Below are 24,846 nucleotides of genomic sequence, written 5' to 3' on the forward strand. Positions count from 1 at the left end.
AAGGCGGAAAAACCCCACTTAATGCTCGGAAATTATGCAAGAAGGAAGGGAGCGAGGTTGTCTTGAGTACCGATAAGGTGTTCTCCGCTGGATACTATCATAATTACACATCCAGCAGCGATGCGAAAATTCCCTGCTCACACGCAATCTACGGATATGGGGGATTCCCCCGGACATTACTTTTAAAGCTCGCCATTTATTTCCCTTAAATGTCTGACAATTTCAATTTGTTCAACTGTCATTTGCCGTCGTCGCTGTGGCTGGGGAATTTTTTACTTCGATTTCCCCCACTAGCTCATCTGCTGCTCTGCTTTTCGCCCCCCAAAAATCTATAATTTCAATTTAACGCTTGTTTGGACAGCACTCACATATAGTAAGTCCTCGAATTGCTTTGAATGCGATGCTTCTGTCGTTTTAATTTCATTTCAAAACTGTTGGGCTTTTAATAATTGCACTGGCTTAGATCTGGCACCAGAAATGGAATTGAGAAAACGACATTTGTATTTAATCGTGTTGAAATAAAGCCATGGAAAAAAGCTTTGAAGTGCTTGCATAAATCCAGGAAAATGTGAAGTCCTCGAATCTTTAACTAAAATTTGCCAGCTTAAAATGGAAAGTACTTAAATTGAAGCCAAGGTACATGGCTAGCATAGCTTAAATATGGTTTTTCATAAGTTGTTATTATTTAGGATTAAAAAAGAAAGGGCTAACATAAAAATTGGTAAAACGTTTTAAGTGCCTGCTACAAAAACCTCGATAATAAATTCGACTAATTTTCTCTAAGCTGCAATTTGTTAGAATTTCCGCGGCTAAGCTAATGAGCAACCCTTATCTCTTATCCCAACAAAAAGCTCACGAAAAAATGTGGAAAAATAAAAGCAGAATGAGGACAACAAAATAAAACTGGGTGCGCGCGTTAAAATATGTTACAATCAGTGTTAATGCTCAGCATTTTTATGAAAATTCCCGCAGCGTGCTCAGCCAACATAAAACCGCTGCAGCAACAAGAACCCAACCCTCAACCCCCGACCCCGTCGAATCCGAATACAATGAGGGCATTATAGTGCAACTTCGCCCCTTAGACATTCACATGCCCATAGAGCACGGCCATGGAAAATGCAAAATGCATAAAGCCCAGATCCGAAGCCCCACCGAAAAACACAATGAAACTGAGCGAAGAGTAAAAATTGTGCTGCATACAAATGCGATGTTAATGGCGACTGGTATCCGTTTGGCCAGTTGTATAGCACTCGCAGTTACTCGGCAAATTCTAAATAGATGACCGACATTGTTGGCATACAAAAATACAAGGTGGACTCCCCTGGGTATGCAATTAATGATCTTGTTGGCCAGGACAAGTACATTGAAGACATTAAAGATAATCCCATAAAAAGTGATTCATATTTTCAGAAAATAGTTAGAGGACCTAACGGGAAAATCTATAGGCAAATTTAATTAATTTAATATAAATATTTCTCAGTCTTAAACGGAAAGGCCGAGCACAGATCTCACTGCAAAGTCCGCCTAACTACCGTGGGCTGCATAAAATTAGTTCAAGTATCCTTGACATAACCACTCGACCTCAACTACTCTCAACTGTTGTGGTTTTATTGTTTATTTTACAGGAGGCCTGAATTCACTGCTGTCGCCAAATGAGTTGGACGTCGATGTTAAAGTTATTATCATCCGTGGACCCCGGAATTCCATTACAATCGGTCCGGCGCTGCGGCAGTTCATGAAACTGGAGATACTCCGCATCACCGACTCCAATCTGCCGGCAATAGGCGCGGAGTCGTTTTGGGGCCTCAAATATCTGCGGATATTAGGTGAGTAATCAATGCCTTTACGATCGCCGAGGCTCTTAAATTCAGCCCGAACATATAATTCCAAAAGGGGCAGCGATTTCAATTTAAGCAGCTGCGTGCTCTTAAAACCCCACTCGCTGATATGCAAATAATACGAAGCAATCGGAAGAAAAAGGAGCGGGTGGCATCACAGCGATGCGGTTGTCCTGCAGCCTCGTAAAATGCGAAACGCAAACGAAAAGGCAAATAAAGGAGCGGACGCGTCGCAAAACGTTAAATGAGCAGGCCGTGAGAGGACAGCGCAGGATAACGCTGATTTTAAACAATTTTTAAGTTGGGTCTCTCAAATTTATCATCAGTTTTCATGTTTAATTCATAAGGTTGAAGAGTTGTTTATAAAATACTGAAGCATGCAAAGTTTAATGACAGCTTTAACTCTGTTCCTTTTTTTTACTGATTAAAAGTTAATTTTCTTTAAAATTCTTAATCAGCCCATTTACGGTTAAGAATCCCTTGTATAGCAGTAATCGAGTTTGAATCGAGATTGTACGAAATCTACATAAAAGAGTAATGAAACTTCGCTTTCGGCCTGCCAAACGCCCGTTGTCTTGTCAATAAAATTGAAATTGATGCGCCAAACAGCAGAAAGCGCCCGAAAAATAAAAGAGGATTCGACTGGCGGCGTCGGCAGAAAGCAAGTGTAAAGCCAACGAAAGCAATGCCCCGATATCGTTGGGGCTTTAAACTTGTTTATTTGTGCTTTATGTGCACCGTAGCGCCCCCTGCTGGCGGTTTACAGCCATGGTACTGCCCCCCAATTATTTACATGCTCGGATCTCATTTTTTCGGCTCGGCCCCCTCAGCCATTGGTGTTTCATTCGCTTGTCAGGAGTTTCGCAAGCTACAAAAACCGAGTTGCACTGCAGTTAAGGATTTTTTCCGGTCTGCCAGCAAAGAGCAGCACGGAACAATTGGCATTTCTTTTGGCTTGGCTTTGCCTTTTCCTATTTCTATTTAAATTAATTTTAGCGAATGTTTAAGGGGCGTGGTTGCCTCTGGATTTTTGCTAGACAATGGGGCGTATGTGTAATGTGTTTTGGGTTTATTTAAGCAGCATCAAAACAAACGGAGAACTGAGCTGTTTAAATGAAAGTAGGGTTTAAGGAATTTTTTTCATTCATAGTTTATCATATTGTTCTTTTGGTGGAGAACTGACAATAAAATCCATGCCACCATACATTTCTGTTGCAGATCTGTCCAAGAACAATATAACCAATATCACAGAGAACAACTTTCGAGGACAGGACAACCTACTGGAATTGGACTTATCGAAAAATAAAGTTTTACGCATGGCCAGTTCAACGTTTCGCCATTTGACGGTGAGTACACAACGAACTGTTGATTGATAGCCTTTTGTTTGCATCTGTCACTTTTGTGCGGGATTTAAAATTGAATATCATTATGTTATTCATATAGTTGTTTAATTACACGCAGTGAGAACACAGGGATTGCTCGTTCAGAGAGGAATTTTTGTGCACGTAGGGAATCCGATTTTATGAATGTGTCGTAAATTTCATGAAAAGCTCGTATAAAGCAATAGTTTGTCAGTTTCAATCTCAAAGCTGATTGCATTTGGCCTTCGTGTAATAAATTGTGTGGCATTTTTAATAGCCTTGTTGCTGCTGCAAATTTGTTGCCTACTTTTCGGGCCGAAAGAGAAGAAAGTTCTACGTGCTTGAATTTAAGTTCTCCTGGTCCACTTTTCCCAATTTTCCCGGCAGCCGGCGGAAGTGCAAGTGCACAGAAGTTAGTTTCGTTGTCTTCAATGTGCTTTCGATTTTGTTTTGCACTGCGCACTGCGCCCTGGTGACTTCCTTTACCGCCTCACTTTTCCACTTTTCCGCTTTCCCACACCACCCTCTGCCGGGAAAAGCCAGTGCAGCGTTTGCAACTTTTTTGGCAGTTTCCGGGACCCGGTAATATTTGCCTGATTTATGAATTATTAGCCGTAGCTGCAGTGCCTGATCATAAAACATTATTAATTCAGTGCGTGCCGTAATAAACTTGGTAAATTGCTTCTCTTGCCCGAAAAGGATCTGCGTTGCCTTAATTTGGCCGACAACTCCATTGTGGAGCTCGTGCAGCGCAACTTCTTCATGCTGAGTAGACTCAAGTATCTGGACCTCAGCGGAAATCCGCTGCAGGATTTACAGCCGGATGTGTTTCGCGATGTGCCGGTGAGTTGTCTACAAATACAAATGTTGAAGTCTTTTGTTATGGCAGCGAAACTTGATGATTTGTTTGTCGCAGGAACTCAAAGTGCTCAAGTGTCGCAATTGCCAGCTGAAAAAAATCAATCCGCAGATGTACAATTTATTGCCGCTTTTAAGCGAATTGGATTTGGGACGCAACGAGGTTTGTCTTGGCCACATTAATTCGACCCTCGCAAAAGAGTTTTTCCAATTATTTTTCCCTCTCGCGCAGTTCAAGTTTCTCGACAAGGATGAATTCCGCGATGTGAAGCGACTGACCAAAGTTCTGCTGGATGGCAATCAATTGTCCGTGGTGGTGGACCAACTCTTTCGCATGCAGAAGAGTCTTAATCATCTGGGTGCGTCATTGACATTATACTCCCTCCGCGACGGTCTTTTAAAAACTCTAAATTGCTTTCTACTTGCCTTCGTTTTCTTGGGCTCATTCGCTTGAACCACTTTAGATTTGTCGTACAATCGGTTGGCCAAAGTGCCCAATGACTCGTTCCTGCAGCTGACCAACTTGACCTTCCTGGACTTGTCCTACAACAAACTGGTTCGTCTGGAGCCGCAGTCCATCAGAAGTTTGAGCAACCTGCTGACGCTCAACATAAGTGGCAATGTGCTGATGGATCTTAGGGAGATGAGTGAAACCTTTGAGGTGAGGTTGCCTATAAAATTGTAGCAGATCAAAATATTTATTTCATATACTAAAAGATTCCGTCCATAATCAATTGATTTTTTATTTTTTTTTTACCTGTTCCAAACTATTTTTCCAGCTCATTCCCCAGCTCACCCACCTGGCGATTGCGGATATGGGCACAATGCCCGTTGGTCTACTGCATCCCTTCAAGCAACTGAGATATCTCAATATCTCCGGCAATTCCTTGAACAACACGGCATTGGAGGTCATCGATCCGTGTCGAGAACTGGAGGTAAGTCACTCACAGGAGTTGCAGGACCTGGGTAATAATTCAGCCTGGAATGCCGCACACATTTGTCCCCGAGATCTATTGTCCTGCATCGTGGACTGTTGATTCCTGCTGGCCAATTTGTAGAATATTTCATTGTAAAGCATTGAGGGGAGATTGTGCAGCCAGGTACCATCACTGGAATTGAGGGTGGTGGAAGAGATATTTGCAGTTTTCGTTAGCGTTTGCCGTTTCTGTTTATACATTTCTGACAACGGGCCAAAGCCGTGGCTTTATTCCGTTTTCCAGCCAGGAGGATTCATGACCCATCCGTCTGTGTGTCACCCTGGTTTTTGTACGTGCCCCATGTCAGTCAGCCCCACTTCTCTAGCTCCTTTTTTACACCCCAATTTATATCCAGCCAACTGGTGTCCTTGCACTCTTCTTGTGGATTGTTTTCGGTGCCGTGCTGGGGATCCATTGTTGCCACAGTCCTGCCATCGAATTTTCTGTTATTGTTGCCGTTTTCTATGGCAAATGTATTGGGCAACAACAAGAGCTGCAGGAGCATCAACAGCCCGAGCAACAACAATCATTTTATAGCCATTAAGCCTTTCATTTTAATTGAATTTAATTGTGTATACACTTCACTCAAGCCATTTGGGTACTGTTATTGTGGCTGGCCCAAAAATTACCAAATTGTTTTGCTTGATTCTCTGAATCTTTTACACACGAAAAAATAATTGCCTCTTGCTGTGTGAACTAATTTACATATTAACAGGGATCTATTAAGGCATTAAAGATCACAATTTTTTAAACTCCGAATAGTTCTTAATTCCAAATAAATTTAATTAGCTATGTATATTTTATTTAATGCATTGCAATTGCTATTCAAAATTAAACTAAGCTCAGAACTTATATTTCTGAGTGTTGCCATACGTGCTCCTAAGCTAATTGTCATTTAAACAGAAGAGTTTTCCAATAAAAATTAAACTTTTGTTTACCAACCACTCCCTTCTGCCCGTCCACTTGAAATGCACTTTTAATTGAACTTTTCTGGCCATTTTCCCGGCCCCTGTTCGCCAACAGTTTTTGGACTTATCTCGGAATCAATTACACGGCATCAGCGAGGACACGGCCCTCAGGATCCAAGGCATACGCAACGTGCGACTCGACAACAATCCTTTGATATGCGACGAGTGTCACATGGGGAAATTGATAAATGTCGTGCGACAAGTAAGTGGAAATGCAGTTGCAAACAAAATAAACGCCATCGGCAGGGAAAAATTTAATTTCAATTAGTTTTCGAAGTCGTTGCTGATTGATGACGCCTTACAACACGACCATGAGTTGATTCACTTTCGTTTTTCGTCCTTGCAGCTGCAGTGGAAATGGGATACCTATCCCATTTGCTTCCTGCCGAAGAGTCTTCGAGGTGCAGAAATAAATAATTTGGATATCAACGGGCTGCACACGTGCTTGACTTTCATCACCGACGAGGAGCAAAATGCCGCCAGCACATCATATAACTTTCTTGAGCACGGTAAGGACATAATGCAGTATACATATTTCATGGTATCAAATTAATTTGGAGCAAGTACTTGACTGAAACACTTTGTAAAAGCATCTGAAAGTGAATATGTAAATTATTGAGTTAGTCTTTTCATAATGATTGTTTATACCCGTTACCTGTAAATTATTACCAAATGCACATACTATTTTTTATCAGAATCTCTAGGCGAATGCATTTATATTATTTTATATCCATTTGTAAAAAAGTTAAAATCGATTCAACTACCTACCGCTAGGTGGAGCTTTTGTTCACACTCAGAAACACTCGATTTGCATATCTCCATCTGCCCAGCAGGGAGTGCGAGTAACAGGTATCTGATAGCCGACTACAGCTTTCTCTCTTGTTTTATCTTACATTTAATACAATTAAAGAGAGTATTCAAAATGCAAACGCAGTTACGTTAACACTTAAATCTCTGTTAATTAACCGACAGGTGGTCTCAATACTCTGGCCATTCTGGGTGGCATCATCTTTGTGCTAATTGCCGTAATTATACTGTCCTTGGTTGCCTGCTTTTCGAAAAATCGGGCTCGCTACTACACGAGGGAGGACCACCTGAATGGCAGTAAGTACAGATTAGTACCTGAATTTAAATTTAATTGCAGTCCGGGGGATGAGGTGTCTTAAGCCCCGAACTACGGGAAAATTGCCAAGTGCAGGCGCAGAAGTAAAAATGGGAAAAACGACATCCGGAAATTTATGTGCCGGATACTGGCACGCGCATGATTCACAAAATTAAAAATAAAGAAAAAAGTCGCCGCACTTAATTAATTACAAGAACGTGCTTCATTATGCCGAGCCCGTAGCTCCCCACTCCCAGCGTAATTGGGGAATAAATAAATTTCACACTGACCAAGTTCCGCCGGCGCTAATGTTTGTGCTCACCTGAAGTTGTCCTTGGGGCATCCGCCATTCAGCAGAACGTACTCGAGGGAAACCTTACCGAAAGAAAAAGGGGCAAAGGGACCAGAGGGTCGGCAAAAAGAAAACAAAGCCAAACTTCTGAATTTACGCAATTGTAGCATTTCTGCACAAACAATAAAATGGCCTTAGAGCCTGTCGCCCTGCCACAACGAAAACTTTTGGCCGCACACAAAAATTCGATTCCCACGATAAACGGGCAGGGAAAACAGGGCAAAAAAACAGAAAAATTTCAGCTGACAGCAGGCAAAAACTGCTAGCACTACCCACACTTCCCACGGAGTTCTTAGAATTCAGAAAAATGTGCAAAACTATGACGCCGCCGAAGCCTTTCGCTGCCCCAGTTTGCACACAGGCACTCTAAAAAAAATATTATTGAAATGAAGGAAAAAGATAGACGTGAAAACTGTTGAAACAGCTGGTCTCGGGAGTTATTTCAAAATTGTGAATAGAAGCTTCGTTTCCTAATGTATAATATTACAAACTTAAGGTTAACTTTAAAAAATATAATTTTTAAAGGAATTCCCGAAAAATTTACCTTATAGACCTTAAGTAAATTAGAATATTATTAACTATGTAAGTACCAATTTCGGTTTTTGAAGTGCATCTGGGTGGAAACCGACATTCCATAGCTGGCTCTCATTTGTTTCTCCTTTCGTTCTTTTTATTCTCCTTCCCCAGGCGAGAGCAAGTGCCTGGAAAAAAATCTGGAGGCGACCACGATTACAACGCTGGGTAATGGCAGCTCGCCCACCACGACGACCACGCTGACCCTGGCCACCTCCCCGGCGGCACCAAATGGTCCAAAGACGAATGGACAGGGCCTGAGCCTGAGTCCTGCCAACGGCAGCACGCCCGTTCACGGAATATCCGAGGACAAGGGCAAAGAAATCAACTTCACCTTTCCCGTGGACGATCGCGTCTGCACCATTGACGAGCTGATGCCACCACCACCACCGCCTCCGCAGCAGCATCCGCATCCCAATATGGGCAGCCTGATGTACAGTGTGTCGCACTCGCCGAGCTCGGCTACAACCCTGGCAGCTGTGGCAGCGGCGGCGACTGTTATTCCGCCAGGAGCCCCCTCTCACTCGCCCATGCCCACGCCCACACCCACTCCCGCCGAGGCTGTGGTCGTGGTCCTGCCCCCACCACCGCTACCACCGCAACAGCACCACCACCAGATGGACGGCAGCTTGGCCAGCCTGCGGGAGGTGCAGCAGCAGCTGGTCCATCTGAGCAGCACGCTGGAGCCGCTGGTCAGCGTTAACTGACCCAGGGGCCCATCGGGAGCCACCGCGTCCTCATCAGCTACGAAGTTTGCCCAGCAAACAGTCGGCACGACACCGACGTAAGCCGCCGGAGAGTTGGACTTGCAGTGTGCAACGGGACGACGGGGCGTATAATTAATGGCCATGCGGGGTCACATTGAAGTGCAGTAATTAGGATTTGAGTTCGCAATTAAGTTCATTAATCACTCCAGGCGATCATCATCAAATATGGCCTTTCCCCGAAGGAATACGCCATTATTCCATACTGCCATTTTCACAATTAACGAACTTTACCAGTGTTTCACTAAGATACTTGTAACTTAATTTTAATGTTTTTTATATGCGCATCTGTATATAAAATTGGTCTAAATTTAGGTAAAGTATAACGACACACACGATTCATTTCGACACATTTCAAATGTGATAAAACCGAGCGTATTCTGTAAATAAGTATTAAGGCAAGCGAACCATAACAACTAAGGTGTAAAATGTGTATGTGAAAAAAGACGAACTTGTATATTTGGCCAATGCGATTCAAAATTGAGCAGCCGCTGTTTGAGAATTTAAAAGTAAACATTAATATAGCACGTAGTTAGTGGCATAGATTTCCAAGACACATACAAAACCTATATAGAACTAGCGTGTAAGGCATGTCAAAGTATATTGTTCAAACCCAAAAGCAGCAGAAGTCGGCAATCATTTGAATGAAACCCAACTAGAAGCCCAAACGATTTTCGGTTCTCCCCTCGAATCAATAACAGAACTTGGCATTTTCACGTATCCTTAAGTCGGAAAATTGTATTTATTTTACACAGCAATAACCGTAATCCATAATAAAGTGTGACTGTTTATGAAACCAAAGGAGGAGATACGTGTCATTCTTGAAACCAAAAATGGAATCCGCAAAAATGGTAAGGTCTTCTTGCGAGCAATTTATTTAATAAAAATTCACATTTACTGCACTGCACACTTGCATCATTTGCGGTTTTCCGTTCTTGGCCCTGCGCCACCCCATCTATCTTATCCCATTGTGTGGCATCTGAAATTATGTTGGTAACATGTCGCCGAGCATGTGCTGGCTTTTCCGTCCCCACCCAACCCCACCCTTTCCCATTTTCCGCCCCTCCATTTTCCGCCGAGGCGGAGCAGCGCTTCCTAAGCGACCGCAAGGACGACACCAGGCTAAAACCAAACTCAACGCAAATGAAAATTGCTTCCGTTTCCGCGGTGGCTAGGATACGGCACTCGGATTGCTATTGTTGCTGATTGCATTGTGAACAAGCTGCCGCTGCATCAGTACGCTCTGATTTAGCCGAAGGGGGCACGTTGGGACAGTAGATCCTTTTAAAAGTAATTGAAGTGGCAGTAAAATCGATTAATTTAGTCTAATTTTTGGCATAACAAGTATGCATTTGGAAAACTCAGTCGGCGAAATAGAGTCTTGGCTTGGACTTTAAAATATGGAATGGCAAAAAGAGCATGGCTAAAAATCCGATTTTTACTTTTGTTGCAAGATACTTTTAAGATACTTTGGTAGATTAAATCGTAAAGGTTGTAACGAACACACTCATAGAGCGTTGTCCACCCCAACACACTCTGTCTACGATTTTTACCGGCATGCTCAGGGAAAATGGGCGTGGGTTTTGTGTTGAGATGAACAAAGAGTGTTACAGCTACAATAGTGTAGACAGAGATACGGTATATTCAAAAAACGATAACCAAACGGTTAGGAAGCGGACAAAAAGGTGTACCTACTGAAGACGAGGCCCAGATGTTATTGGCCTTCTTCATTACCCACCCTACCTGTGGAATCCATTCGGACTCCACCCTAGTACAACCACTGCTCTACATACCCTTTGGTGCCCAACAAGAAGTCAAATTAATTCATTTTGGACCCCATATAATTAAAGATAAATATAAGATTCAGATACATTTTCCTAAACCTAATCCTTATACTAAAAATTACGTTATTTATGTTAAGAAAATCTCTTATTGATTAATTTTGATTATCAACGACAAAATGAAAGAAAAGTAATTAAGGTAGAAATTCAAATACTGGTATATAAGCTTACATTCTTCTTTTGTTCCTTCGACTTATTTTACATTAGAATTATTTATGATTAATGAGTATTTAAACTATAAACTTCTTTAAATCAGGATTAATTAAGGCAGGATATTTTAAGAGTACTATTTAGGAATATCTGACTTTTTTTTTATATATATGTTTGTGTGGTTTTATTATTTTTGTTTTCTACTCACGCACTTTCCATCGATGTCAGCAGGCCTGATGACGTTTGATGATCTGCTGTAGGTATTACTATAAATCAGGAGAATCACATATATAAACTTGTCAGATCTCCCACAAGTTAAGCTAAATTAGAATTATAGAAATTTATAAGTAAATATTCTTATGTAAAATTAACTCAAATATAAAAAAAATATTCTAAATATACTTAATACTGAACACGATCATTCGTGTTGCGGCTGCTTCGGGTTCGCAGCATACGCAGCGACAAGGCCAGCAGCCTGGGGCTCGTGTTGTGCCCAACTATTATTGGAATGCGCAGGGTTGAAGAAGACACCAAGCTGATTTGTGCATTAAATGGATGCACGGCGATCTGCTTCCTGCGTGCGGCGATGAAGAAAAAAAAAGAACGCCAACTCTGGGGTGGGTTGACCTGCGATCTGTCGGCAGCAGAAGAGGTCAAGCCCAGCCTTCCACTGCACACGGTGGGTGCTCCTGATGCCAGCAGTTGTAAATCTATTTGCGATCAATGAAGCCACAGTAAGTTTAGCGAAAAACAAGGGTTTAGCGAAAAACAATACAGACCGCCTTGGCGACGCAGCCACTAAAACTTCTCTTTTCAAACGTGGGACCGGCAGCGACGCAGTTAAAGGTAAAAAAACTACAATCCGAACCACACGATGCTTGTGGATTTTTAATTACGGATTTTGCACAATGTTGAACTGCACTCGATCACGCCTTCACAAAAAGAGAACGGAAGTCTGCAAATCATATGTGACCGTAGCTTGCTATAATCCTACTCTGGAATTTTGTGGTATTTTTATTGGGCAATTTTCATTTTGGCCAGGATTTTAATTTGCCTAAAATGGTTCGTCACCAGATAAGTGCGGTAGCACATAGAAGGTTGCCATTCGGCTCGACTCCCACAAGGTTATCATACCCAAAAATGTTAAATTTTAGAACCCATTGACTCTATGATTATGATATTGAGCTTTAATCCAAAAGTAAACAGTTTTAAGAAATATTTCTTGTTTACAGCCTATCTAGATGTTTATATTTGAAGTTATACATTAAGAAACTTGGTCTTGGCTATATTCAATTTAGGATTTCCTTAATAAACTCTTTACACAGTGTGTGGCATATCCAACGTGCTCAGCCATGATGCAAACTGAGCTTATTGATCGCAAACCACACGATGCATTATGCGGCGCTGTGAAAAATTGCTTACCATTTGTTTGCCGATTCATATATCTTAGAGACAATGTCCAGGCCGAGTCCGATTCCATATATTGGCCGGGAAAACATTTGAATTTATGCATAGGGCTTGTAAAAGCCCCTCCATTCCACGGGCAACCGGAGTTTCCACTCGGAAGGGCGACTGGAGCATTGAAAATGCATTTCAAATTGCACAGCAGTCGAGTGGCCAGGCGCATGCAAATTGAGCAGTGCGGTTGCAGCTCTCGAGATTGCACATCAATATTGCTACACTTGACACATTGGCAAGGGATGGAGAAGGAGGCATGGAGAAGGGCCCTGTCCGGTTCTGATTAACATTTGAAGTGAGCGATCCCTCCTTTGGATAGGCCATAGAAAAATCCTAAATTGCCACAGGAGATATTCGATTTGGACGGTATGAAGTTTGACCATTTTTCCATCTTTCTTAATTCGGTGCATCGGGGGCCCTTAAGCCCGAAGCAGCTGACATTGCTCATACGCAGTGTGCACTCCGGTTTGGATATAAAAACTTTTACAACCACCCACTTACAAGCAATTGGCGAAGGAAAACGGCTCCCATCTGGTCGGCAACCATCAATTGATTTCCTACTTTAATGCACAGAAGCCCAGACTTCGACTTCCTCAGCTTTGTTCCCCGCTGCTGGAGGGGATATAAAATTTGTTCCGGCTCCTTGCTTTTTTATTACTTTTTCGTATGCCAGTGTGCAACAGTTGCGGTTCGATGTGTAAATTTAATCAGTCAGCTTACTCAACTTTGGTGCAGTGCAGCAAGGAGAAGCGGAACCTTTGGATCCTTGGATCCTGCGCCTCTGTCTCAACCGGCTCCTTTTCGCCTGCCTTTCGCTTTATTGGTTTACTTAGCTTGAGTGCGGAAAAATGTCGGAATTAAATTAAATTTCAGCCAGGTTTACCAGCTTTCTTTAGCTGATAAGATGATCAGCGTGGCAAAATAATTGGTGTGGCTTTTATACGCTTCTTCTCCAATATAATCAGATTTCGATTTCTAAAGCGTTATAACTTTTAATTGAAAAATATAAATTATCTTTTCAATTAATCCGTTTAAACTACTTGTTTGTCGTTTGCCTCTGAAGCCCATCAATCATTACTTCGTCCAGCTACTAAACTTTCGCCTCTCAGTCATGACAAATCGTTTGAACGCATTGACAGCCAATGTCTTCAGTTCGAGCAATGTCAAGGCACGCATTTGTCAGTACTAATTGCTTTTCAAAGCATTTGCAAAAGTTTCAAAGCAAAAACCATTAGGCTTTAACCTCTGACAGCAAGGAACAAAAACGAGGAGGATGCCGCTTGCATAGAGAGCGCAAATGAACAATTTGAATTGTCCACGGGGGCTCGGCATAAAAAAGGGGAAATAGAACCCGAGGGGTGCCGAGATTTCTGCAACGCTTCGACACGTGTGACAAGCCTGCTGAGAAATGTCAGAACACGAATTTTATTATGGCAGAACTGTTGCTGCTATGCAGAGGAAATGAATGTGGCAATAGCACAAACACGGATTTTCAAAAATGTATTATTTTATAGCAAACAACGGGTCTTATACTTCTGTATCCCATGAAAATATTTATCAGGAATATATATATATTTAATGATTTCGTTATAATACAAATTATGTAAACTTGACAGCCAATCCAAGAACCAGCTCTGAATAACTTTATTATTTAAATCCATTTTCTTAAACTCTTAAAAATATTGCTTAGCAAGGATCCAAATTTTCTCGCTGTGTCTTAGCACTCTAGGGAGAAGAAAAAATAAATTCAAAATCGAAAAGTCTTTTTTTGTGGTAAGCCCACATGCAAAACTATGCGCAGCAAACCGAACAGAAAAAGTATGGCTGGCTATGAAATGTGATGGCCCCAGGATGTATTAGGGGGTTAAGGAATTGGGGGTTAAATGGAGGGAAGAGACGGCAACTATAGCACAACCAATTAAATCGTCTCAAGTGTTCGAAGTTCAAGCCGACTTAAATAAAAGTATTGCCAAGTCTGATGGCCATCAGTATAGATGCCAACTTTCCTAGTCAGATAAACATAAAACTTACAAAACTCTACTTTAGTCAGACACATTTCTAGAAGAACCCAAAAACGATGAGACGTCAACATTTGGATAGCTTGCGGAGGCAAAACAGTTTGTTTGCCGAATGGCCAACAATATATTTTCACTGGCAACGCGGCCAAAAGCGGTCCCTTGGGTGTTATTATAAAGTTTTTCAAATTCATAAATTTTTGTGGTGCAGATGAAATAATTTAAATGCCACACGTATAGCCAGAGCGCTCCTTAAGCTTTCGGCTAATTTGAGGGCTTTTGGTAAAGTTGGCTGTGTGGCAACTTTGGCCATTGGCCATAATCGTTGTGGCATAAATCCATACGCTACCTGGTAAGTGAAAGGCATAAATATCCGATATGAGGTAAATATATCAAACAATGCTGTGGCTTCCATCTTCTCCTCTGGCCTTCGGTCCTCTGGCATTTTTCACGCTTCAGGGAGAATTACCCGCTGTGCTGGCTTCTCAGATTTATGATGAGACAAAGTTGCGCGCGTGTGTGACTCCATTAAATCCCTTAATAGGATAATGTGGCTTACGGAAATAGGCAACGAAAAAAAGTATATATTCTCAAATTTATTTGACACCCGCTGACAGCCTGAAATGCAAATTTAAACCGGCCAAAGAACTTTAAAAAGAGAAGACAGCATCGGAAAAGTGAGGCCATGGTGCTGTGAATTTGTTTCATTCCGCTAAATGTGATTAATGAAGTTGAGAGCTCTGCACACAGAGTAGTCACAGCAGTGCTGGCAAATCATGGCTAAATCAGCAAAAAAAGTTTTTAAATACATAATGCAAGGATTAGCACATCTTAGTGGCTGCAACATAATATTTTAGTGTTAAACGACAATTTAATCTAAAGTAATTAGTATTGCTTAAAGCTCATCATATAAATTTTAACAATAGCAATACCATGCCAAACATTGTAAAATTGATCTGTGAACATCAAAATTAAATATGAAGCTTCGATTTCACGAAAATAAGTAAAAAGCGGGAACACTGTTGGCTCAAAAGCAGCCAAGCAGCCAGCACACAACCACGCCACCCACTCGCACACGGAGTACAACGGCGCTGTGGCAACCCTAAACACGTGCTGGCTGCAAATATCGAGGACTACATGTTGTCGGGGCTCCATGGTACAACAATACGGATGAGCGAACTTAAGCACGCAGCTTTGTGTATTGAACATGTCATCGGCAAAATTTGTGTCAAAAACCCGACCGCAAATGCAGGACCTGGATGTTGGTGCTGAGGAGAGGGACCTGTACAGGTGCCACCATTGCAGCCAATGTTGTGTGCGGAGGCCAATGCCGTTTTCACAATATTTTCAGTTATGCTCCTACCCTCCAAGCCACTCTCTATTACCCCCTTTTTGCCACGTTGCCTGCCTGCTACTCTGTCGCCCCCTCCCTCCGCACGCCCCTGACACGGACTTGCGCTCGGACTTGGTCTGCTGCTATATGCGCTATATGCCATAAGCTATACATCAATTTAACAAGCAAGCATGCACCTGGGAAATTAGCCGGCAATAGTGGTATTTTTCGGACAACGCCAACAGCAGAGCTTATGAAACGTACATACGGAGCGAATTGGCTAGCTGGAAAGCATATTTTCGCACTTTCCGACCACTTTCTTTGCATCCGATGCACTCGGATGTCTTACCATTGCATTTATGGCGAATGATACACCTCAGGGGTTTTGCCAACTTTGGTATTCCCAAATTGGTGCGGTTTATTTCTACTTAGCGTCTTTATTATGTGTTTAATACCTATTATTGGGCAGAAAACAAAAATACTCAAGGGGTTGGTACTTAAAATCTAGTGTCCATCGAATATCCTTATATTAATACTTCTTCTTTATAATTTCTTTATGTTATTCATTGGGTTTCTTTATATAATCATGCTTGCCGTAAAATTATAATTGCTTTTTATATTCATTTTTACATGGTTTTTAAGGTGAAGTCATCTTGAGATAATGGGTTGTTGGCCAAAACAGCTTACCTGTCTATCAACTTAGTTCTGACTCAATTAAATACAACTGTTGGCATTCGGCGAAGTAACTATATAACTATAAACATATCGCCGATGCAGATGTCAATGCAATCAGGGTGCGCCGTCCTGAAACCCCGCAGGCAGGGCACCTGCAATCGACTGGCGTCAACAACAACGGCTACCTGTCCGCGATCCCAGGCATCGAAATCTTCAGACTCCATGGTTATATCTATACATGGACATGGCGGTATATACAAAGATTCGTTCACCCACGATTAGTTGACGTTGGCGCACACACTGTTTCCGCGCCATTTGCTGTCACTTCGCCAGTTTGCACATCGTCAGACGGCGACGACATCGCTGCCAAGTCCGCTCATGCAGCACAGGACCTGTGTATTTCTCCAGTTTTTCCTACACTTTTTGTACGCCCACGCAGAGGGTGCGACATGTCCTTCCTCCGGCTAATGGTAACTGGAAATGGCAGCAACTCGCGCCAAGGCTGGGCGCCAATTCTGTTTGCTTTTACTTTTCATAAGACAACAATTTCGGTTTCGCTGCAATTTTCCGTGCTATTGGCCCTGATCGGGTTGATGAGTCGCCCACCACTCGCCACCCAACGATATTTGGCCTAAAACTTTGTGGCTACCCGAGCGCACGTTTCAATGACAGATGTCCGCCATGCATCAAGGTGGTGCGGGCCAAGTTGCCACCTGAAGTTGTTGGCTCACCTTCTCGTTTTAAAATGCGACACAGTAAAAAATGGCTAGTAGAACGCATGTTATCTGTGAATTGTAGTATTGCTACATTTGTTAATAGTTTTTAAATATTCCTATTAAATTGGTAGCGCAAAAGTATGCAAATATACTTTATTTCTTATACAAAATACAGCATACTTCTTAAAAAGTAAATTGAAAAAATGAAAGCCAATTATAAATAAAAGAAAATTATATATTCTCTTAGTAAAATGTAAATGAAGTTTTAAAAAAATACCTTTTTTAAACCTATTTTATAGATGTTTAGTTTAGTTTTTAGTTAATCGTTTTTCTGTGCAGTCTGACTCTGGCCAAAAGTCTGGCTCCAGTTGGCCGTCGATTTTGCCAAACGACAATTGCACTGGATTCTATGCCTGTTCTGGGCTCTTGGCCAAACTCCGCAGCTTGGTCCGTGGCAATCGCGCTGATTGTGCAATGCAATTTGGCCGACGACTTTGTCTCGCCTTGGTCAGGCAATTGAATTGCCCAAATTAGCTCTCGAGTGGACTGAAAGAGAAGAATGGTGGCAAAACTGCTTCCGTGGCATTTTAAATCGCTCCTGCTTTAAGGGAAATTCGGAAATTGTAGAAGTCTGAAGGGGTATGGGTCAATACCACCCACAGCTAGCTCAATTGCGCACAAATAATAAAGTCAACCTTTTGTGATCGTTTTCAATTTTATTGTATGGCTATAATCTGCTATATAAAAAATGGTTTAACAGACCACATATGAATTTCAGATAGTGATGGGTTTTTGAAGTATCCGTGTGATTAAAACAAAGCTGAAATAGTTTTCGATTAAAATGTGTTGTACTATAAAGACGTCCTTAGAATGTCAACCATGGATCCAATAATATAATTTTGCTTGATATTTCTATGAAAACAATTTTCTTTATAAGGCAGGTGCTTCTATTTTTGATTTGCGTCTGGCCCTACAGACTGATTGAATTTAAAAGCTCTTAACGCCTTTCTAACAGAATCTTAAGAACAACTCACATATTGCCATTTTTCAGGACAACACCGTGTCCATGCCTCCCGGAAAGTTCACTTGTAATGTATTTAAATGAGAGACAAGCCCATAACCAGCGCCGTTTTCCTGCTGGCCCACACGTCGTGAGTGCAAAAGTTTTGCTATTATTAAGGGCCTCATTGTCGGTTTTGTTGGACCCTTGGCGACTGTCCGCCGGCACTTTCCACATTTTCACACACGAAAAGGGGAGGGATGTAGTTGGTGGAAAACTCCGCCCCACTTTCCCCACTGTCCGGTCCCCAACCACACAATAAAGAACAATATATTTCACACAACTTTGTTCATATTTTTAATGTCAGGAGTATAATTATTACGTTCATTGACTTTGTTAAGTAGCCTACTTTATGCTAATGTGATTTCATAGCACAAAATGGAAATGGCAAGTGGTGAGAGGGCCAGCAGCTTTGCATAGAATATTTTTACATAATTGAATGTACAGGTCCTTCGACTGACAGTTACTGGGGAAGTTTAAGTGCTTATGTGTCATTATATACACATATCGTCTGGATTCGTTGGAGAAAAATTGATTTAAATGCTTACGATACAGCGTACTATATTAATATTTTAATATAATTTAAAGGTTACACCTAGTTTATAATGGGCTCCTTCACCATTTATTTAAAACATCCTGAAGGAAATAATGGCTTAAAATGTATAATTACTGAATAGGGGTTTACTTGTAATATATTAAGTACCTCGTTTTTATAACTCGTCGTTGTCTAGTCAGCATACAGCTATTATAAATGTCATAATAAAGAGCCACTTATCAGTACTTAGCCGAGGAGTGTATATGGCTCAATTAAATTAACAACAATTACGTAAATGGAAAAGAACAAAACCCACCACGTAATGTTTGTGCTTAAATACGTCATCCTAGGCGGAAAACAACAAACCAAAATACGCATACTAAATCGATTTCTCGAGCTATTTCTGTACATTCGCCTGCCCTGCATTGCTAATACGCCGTGTTGCTCGCGCGTTATTTAATGTTTGAGCCATCGATGTCGATGTCGTGCTGCAATGTCAATATCAAAGACACTGCGCACAGCAAGGTTGCCGAAGCCGTAGTAGTTTACCGCCGTGCAATTGCTGAATTTCTGCTGTGCGGCTAATTGAATTTAGAGGGGCGACAGGTGCCACAATGCCAGGTATAAATGCCGGATTGCCAAAGAGCGCTAATTAATAGCCTAGTGGACCACGCAACGCGGCGTATCCCATCGAGAACGAGCGCGAAACGTTAAAGTCTCATCTGAAGTTTAAACTATTTCCGCAGAGCTTTTGATAAACAGCTTCAAAATGGTGGTCAATTTCAAGGTGTTCAAGAAGTGTTCCCCGAACAACATGATCACGCTCTACATGAACAGGCGTGATTTTGTGGATTCCGTGACTCAGGTGGAGCCCATTGGTAGGTGTCACAGACCGAAGCCCTTGTGCAATGGGATTTACGAATGAGGAAGTCCATTGGTACACATATTAAATTGGAAAAAACTTCAGTGCAACTTTAGTTCAAACTTGTTACATTGGAATTTTAAATACCTTCCCTAAAAAGTGATATCAAATCAAAACGAAATTATAAAAACTCCACTTCGAATCGGCATGTCCCGACCAGCAAAAATAAACTCAGGGAGTTACCCTGGGATATTGAATTCAGCTGCCATTTATGCAACATTGCATCTGAATTCAATAGCCCAGGGACTTAAGTTAAGTCGGCTGCACTAGCAGCTAACCAGGTTTATCGGTTACGGGAGCAAGCAAACCAAGAGGCTGGGTGCTGGGGAACAATAATCTCCAATTAATTAGCGTCCTCTTGCAGATGGAATCGTTGTGCTGGACGATGAGTACGTGCGCCAGAACCGCAAGATCTTCGTGCAGTTGGTCTGCAATTTCCGGTATGGACGCGAGGACGACGAGATGATCGGTCTGCGGTTCCAGAAGGAACTGACCCTGGTCTCGCAGCAGGTGTGCCCGCCCCAGAAGCAGGACATCCAGCTGACCAAGATGCAGGAGCGTCTGCTGAAGAAGCTCGGCTCCAATGCCTATCCCTTCGTGATGCAGATGCCACCAAGCTCGCCGGCCTCGGTGGTTCTCCAGCAGAAGGCCAGTGATGAGAGCCAGCCCTGCGGAGTCCAGTACTTCGTAAAGATCTTCACCGGGGACAGCGACTGCGATCGATCGCATCGCAGGAGCACCATCAACCTGGGCATCCGTAAGGTGCAGTACGCACCCACCAAACAGGGCATCCAGCCCTGCACCGTCGTTCGCAAGGACTTCCTTCTGTCGCCCGGGGAGCTCGAACTGGAGGTCACCCTCGACAAGCAGCTGTACCATCACGGCGAGAAGATCTCGGTGAACATCTGCGTGCGCAACAACTCCAACAAGGTGGTCAAGAAGATCAAGGCCATGGTGCAGCAGGGCGTTGATGTGGTCCTGTTCCAGAACGGTCAGTTCCGCAACACGATCGCCTTCATGGAGACGAGCGAGGGATGTCCCCTGAACCCGGGATCCAGCCTGCAGAAGGTCATGTACCTGGTGCCCACTCTGGTGGCCAATTGCGACCGCGCGGGCATCGCCGTTGAGGGTGATATTAAGCGCAAGGACACGGCTCTGGCCTCGACCACACTGTGAGTATAGTATAATAAAAGTATTATAGCTAAGCTGATGAAACACTAATATTATCTTCCATTAAGTATCAACTTAAAATCATATGTAAATTATATAGCGATCTCAATCAAATTTTAAAGTTAGGCATCTTTTTAAAAATTTGATTTTCCCGGTGACTAACAATTCTTTAGCTAAATGAATTTACAAAATTGCATAAAACACATACTTATAAGTGAAAAATTAATTTTTATAATTATATTTCAGTATTGCCAGTCAGGATGCGAGGGATGCTTTTGGCATAATTGTTTCATATGCTGTGAAGGTCAAGCTTTTCTTGGGCGCCCTGGGCGGCGAGCTCTGCGCTGAGCTGCCATTTATTCTGATGCACCCGAAGGTAATAAAAGGTCTGACCAAATATTTGAAAAGTTATTGAAAGGCAATCAATTATTTGCAGCCAAGTCGCAAGGCCCAACTGGAAGCCGAGGGCTCCATTGAGGCCTAAACTGAAAGGGCTACCTCAACCAACGAAAAAAATGGCGTATTTCTACAGGTCAAACCGATTTTTGTAGATCCTAAATAATGCTGATGTTGCTGAAATGTTCTGAACTGCAGTCGTCGTACTTTTCCTATATAGCAAATCCAATATCCATATATGTGTGTATGTGTATTATATTTATAACTCAACTAACAATTAAATATGAACAGAGTTTATGTATGTATTTTTGAGTATTGTATTGAATTTAGCACGGCGTATTTGAAAAGGCTACAGCATTGAAAGTTTGAATGGAATGCACACTAAATATTTAATAATGTGCTTACCAAGGCATTTCCTAGTATTTGATATCTTGCAATGTCTGCTGATTATGTACATTGAAGTGCAATGGGGAAATCAACAGAAGCCAGTGCAATCTATTCAATTACTAATAGTGGGTCTTGCTTTTGTGGCTTAGTAATTCCAATTATTGCTACTCTGAGAAGCCGAGGAGCTGCCTAATTAATACTTGCCAACTATGCTGGAGGAAGTTTACTGAACTGAATTCGAGTAAGGAAAATGGACAATTTGATATAGTATGGTGAGCTTCAGGGTGGACTTTGAAAGCGTAAAATTTAAGCGAACACACTTCAGCCGCAGCCATTTAATTTGGGAATGTTTGCAGTCAAATGGTTTGTCCCACTTTCAATTAGCAGCTAATATTTACGATAACGCCTCTCGCTTTTATTATTTTCCAATAGTCAGCGTTAAAATACTGCTTAAAGAGTTGCTAATCACACTGCCAACATTTCGGCAGAGCAGGTGGGTGATTAGTCAAAATGGTTTTGGGATTAATCGAATTTCATTAAGGCAGATTAGATTGCCGTCTTTGGAAGTGATCTTTTATAGTGGTTGACAATAAAAATTGCATTGCAAATACTAATTTAAGCATACGTGCTATATAACCGATAAGACGGGCTAGACTCAAGGCAAAAATAGTTGACCGCATTAATAGTTTAATCAACTAGCTTCAAGTTAATTTATAATGCGAATTAGGAAGCACTCTGCAATGCCATTAAATACTTAAAAATTGATAATCGAAACTTAATTCCTAAAATAAAAATGTACTTAATCAATTTAAACCTGATTTATGTCCCCTTTGAAATTCGGATAGTCGATCACTAATACCCCATACTGCCTTGTACCATGTATCTCTACATCTGATTTAGTTACCAACTGGTACTTGGTATGTGGCCGCATGAAGTAGCTACTACTGCTAGTCTGGCTGATTAGCCAGCACCCACAATAAACTAAGTGCAGTCTTTTGCATTTATCAGGATTTTCGGTACTTTAAACACACACTTAGTTCACAATCACCCCACCGTATCAATTGAGCAAACCGAACTGAGCTAATTACTACAATAGACATGCTGATTAGCCGCTGCTTTATTTACTAGTGGATAATCTACTAAGCGGTGCATGAATAAAAACTCGAGCGATATTTTTCCACTACGCAGTCGCTCGGAAGCCTTTGTTTCGTCTCAATATGTGCTGCAGCTGCTGTGGGGTGACCCAACAAAAGGTCTGGGTCTTCGGCCTGGGAACCTTTTTCGCTGTCTCCGGACTCCTGGCCATTATATGCTGGCCCGGCTTTATAGACTCGGAGATTATGAAGGTGAGAGGCGGTGTATAAAAATAAAATTAATGAGGAGCACTAACCGATTTATTAAAAAGGCCTTGCCGTTGACACCCAATTCAAAGACTTTTGAAAAGTGGGAGGAGCTGCCCATTCCGGTGTATGTCTACATGTATCTTTGGAACTGGACAAATGCGGCAGATGTGCAGGCTAATGGAGTAAAACCTACTTTCGCGCAACTAGGACCCTATGTTTATCGGGAGGAGAGGAAGAAGATGGATCTTGAGTGGCACGACAATGGCACAGTGACCTTTAACCCCAGGAGAACTTGGTTCTGGGAAGAGGAGCTCTCTGGCGGCAAGCAAACGGATTTAATTACGGCCCCACATTTACCTTCATTGGTAAGCAATAAGCAGCTGTTAAACAACAATTTGGGTATGTACGGTCTAAAAGGAGATTTTCTTTTTTACCTTTTGCAGGCTGCTTCAAACCAAATGCGGAATAGCAACGTCTTCCTGAAATTCATGTTCAACGAGGCCCTTAATGCGAACGGTGGACATCTCTTTGTGACCCACACGGCAGCTGAATGGCTGTTCGACAGTTTCTACGACGAATTTTTGCATTACGCCATGTCCCTGAATAATCCATTGGTCCCAAAAATCGAGTCGGATCACTTTGCCTGGTTCCTCAACCGTAACGGATCGAAGGACTTCGAGGGTCCCTTCACTGTACACACCGGAGTGGGTGACATCAAGGAGATGGGTGAAATTAAGTATTGGAAGGGCCAGAATCACACGGGCTGGTACGACGGAGAATGTGGACGTCTCAATGGCAGCACCACGGATCTTTTTGTGCCCGATGAGCCCAAGGAGAAGGCTTTGACCATCTTCATTCCGGACACTTGTCGTATCATAAATCTTGAGTTCACCGGACAGAGCGAAACGATCCAGGGCATCACGGGTTGGAAGTACGAAATAACGCCGAACACCTTCGACAATGGACAGATCAATGGTAACGCGAAGTGCTGGTGTCCTTTGGAGCGCCAACCAGATAATTGTCCTGCAACCGGAGCCACTGACCTAGGACCATGTGCCGATGGAGTTCCCATGTACCTTTCTGCGGATCACTTTATGTACGCGGACGACAGTTATGGCAGCACGATTAACGGCTACAATCCCAATTACGATCAAAATAACTTTTACATTATCATGGAGCGCAAGATGGGAGTTCCGTTGAAGGTCAATGCCAATGTGATGATTACCTTGTACATAGAGCCAGACAACGTTATAGAGTAATTATTTACAACAATTGTTGCATACCATATTTATGACTTGATAAACCCATTTTCCCTTAGCATACTGAAGGGCCTTCCCAGCTTCTATGCTCCACTTTTTACCACTGCTAGTCGAGCGGAAATCGACGAAGCCCTCGCCTCAGAACTTAGGGTATGTTTTAGAGCTTGTTGAACTACTATCATTTCTATTTTAAATAATGCATGTTGCTTTTTAGTTGGTACTTAATCTACCCGCTATAGGAAGATATACTGGAGTGGGATTCCTGTGCCTGGGCTGCATTCTTATAGCAGTTGGCACCTTACTTACCATTAAGAGGAAGTGGTATGGCCAGGCCGAGTCGGACAAATTGGCTCTCAAGGATAACGAGGAAACTCCATATGAACCGGAAGTTCCGGCCCATGTGGTCGAACGAAACTTTTAATTTTGTAGTAATATTTTTTATTTATGAGCAGCACATGAATGTGATTCAAAAAACATATGTGATAAATAACTCTAAACATTTTTTGTTCTAGCTTTAAAATAAAGTACATCTTAACAAATAAAAAATTAATAAAATTTTAAAAACTTTAAATGTTGTCTTCATTTTACACCAATTAATGTAGTTAAAGTTTATATTTTTCTATGTTCATTTTTTTTTTGTTCTATTTCTTTAAATTATTGCGTGGATGAATTTATAGCAGCTTGTACACAAAATTAAATAAACTCTTTAAATAAAAGTTTATTTTTAAACATTTTTTAATTGTTTTTAAAATTATAATTAAAACATCATCTGTATGTTTTTTAAATGATTAGC

General features: G+C 41.9%; 3 protein-coding genes across 3 annotated transcripts in view; all 3 read left to right on the forward strand.

Annotated features, from left to right (window-relative positions):
- LOC6732645 (insulin-like growth factor-binding protein complex acid labile subunit) overlaps nucleotides 1-9,594 on the forward strand; it is a 49,243-nt gene extending 39,649 nt beyond the window's left edge. Inside the window, exons 5-15 of the mRNA XM_016180319.3 lie at nucleotides 1,626-1,826; nucleotides 3,057-3,184; nucleotides 3,899-4,042; nucleotides 4,116-4,220; nucleotides 4,290-4,416; nucleotides 4,522-4,718; nucleotides 4,837-4,992; nucleotides 6,058-6,204; nucleotides 6,349-6,511; nucleotides 6,975-7,106; nucleotides 8,144-9,594. Of these exons, the coding sequence (XP_016025357.1) occupies nucleotides 1,626-1,826; nucleotides 3,057-3,184; nucleotides 3,899-4,042; nucleotides 4,116-4,220; nucleotides 4,290-4,416; nucleotides 4,522-4,718; nucleotides 4,837-4,992; nucleotides 6,058-6,204; nucleotides 6,349-6,511; nucleotides 6,975-7,106; nucleotides 8,144-8,736 (2,093 nt within the window). The 3' untranslated portion in view covers nucleotides 8,737-9,594. The remainder of the gene's footprint in view (nucleotides 1-1,625; nucleotides 1,827-3,056; nucleotides 3,185-3,898; nucleotides 4,043-4,115; nucleotides 4,221-4,289; nucleotides 4,417-4,521; nucleotides 4,719-4,836; nucleotides 4,993-6,057; nucleotides 6,205-6,348; nucleotides 6,512-6,974; nucleotides 7,107-8,143) is intronic.
- A 9,632-nt stretch (nucleotides 9,595-19,226) lies between these two features.
- On the forward strand, nucleotides 19,227-21,369 carry LOC6732646 (phosrestin-2). The gene is made up of 4 exons (XM_002079727.4): nucleotides 19,227-19,454; nucleotides 19,863-20,670; nucleotides 20,915-21,044; nucleotides 21,105-21,369. The coding sequence occupies exons 1-4, from the start codon at nucleotides 19,346-19,348 to the stop codon at nucleotides 21,150-21,152; spliced, it is 1,095 nt and encodes a 364-aa protein (XP_002079763.1). The 5' UTR covers nucleotides 19,227-19,345; the 3' UTR covers nucleotides 21,153-21,369.
- Nucleotides 21,370-22,594: 1,225 nt separating this feature from the next.
- LOC6732647 (protein croquemort) lies at nucleotides 22,595-24,595 on the forward strand. The gene is made up of 5 exons (XM_002079728.4): nucleotides 22,595-22,797; nucleotides 22,857-23,159; nucleotides 23,238-24,049; nucleotides 24,113-24,203; nucleotides 24,268-24,595. The coding sequence occupies exons 1-5, from the start codon at nucleotides 22,669-22,671 to the stop codon at nucleotides 24,472-24,474; spliced, it is 1,542 nt and encodes a 513-aa protein (XP_002079764.1). The 5' UTR covers nucleotides 22,595-22,668; the 3' UTR covers nucleotides 24,475-24,595.
- The last annotated feature ends 251 nt before the right edge of the window (nucleotides 24,596-24,846 follow it).

The sequence above is a fragment of the Drosophila simulans genome, chromosome 2L, assembly GCF_016746395.2.
Source record: "Drosophila simulans strain w501 chromosome 2L, Prin_Dsim_3.1, whole genome shotgun sequence".
Lineage (NCBI taxonomy): Eukaryota > Metazoa > Arthropoda > Insecta > Diptera > Drosophilidae > Drosophila > Drosophila simulans.

What these genes read in the sequence shown, in the direction of transcription:
- LOC6732646 (XM_002079727.4), top strand. Translation starts at nt 19,346, where the DNA reads ATGGTGGTCAATTTCAAGGTGTTCAAGAAGTGTTCCCCGAACAACATG. An exon ending in GCTCTGGCCTCGACCACACT is followed by an intron (nt 20,671 to 20,914) that starts GTGAGTATAGTA and finishes ATTATATTTCAG; the next exon opens with TATTGCCAGTCAGGATGCGA. An exon ending in TTATTCTGATGCACCCGAAG is followed by an intron (nt 21,045 to 21,104) that starts GTAATAAAAGGT and finishes AATTATTTGCAG; the next exon opens with CCAAGTCGCAAGGCCCAACT.
- LOC6732647 (XM_002079728.4), top strand. Translation starts at nt 22,669, where the DNA reads ATGTGCTGCAGCTGCTGTGGGGTGACCCAACAAAAGGTCTGGGTCTTC. An exon ending in GAGCCAGACAACGTTATAGA is followed by an intron (nt 24,050 to 24,112) that starts GTAATTATTTAC and finishes ATTTTCCCTTAG; the next exon opens with CATACTGAAGGGCCTTCCCA. An exon ending in CCCTCGCCTCAGAACTTAGG is followed by an intron (nt 24,204 to 24,267) that starts GTATGTTTTAGA and finishes GTTGCTTTTTAG; the next exon opens with TTGGTACTTAATCTACCCGC.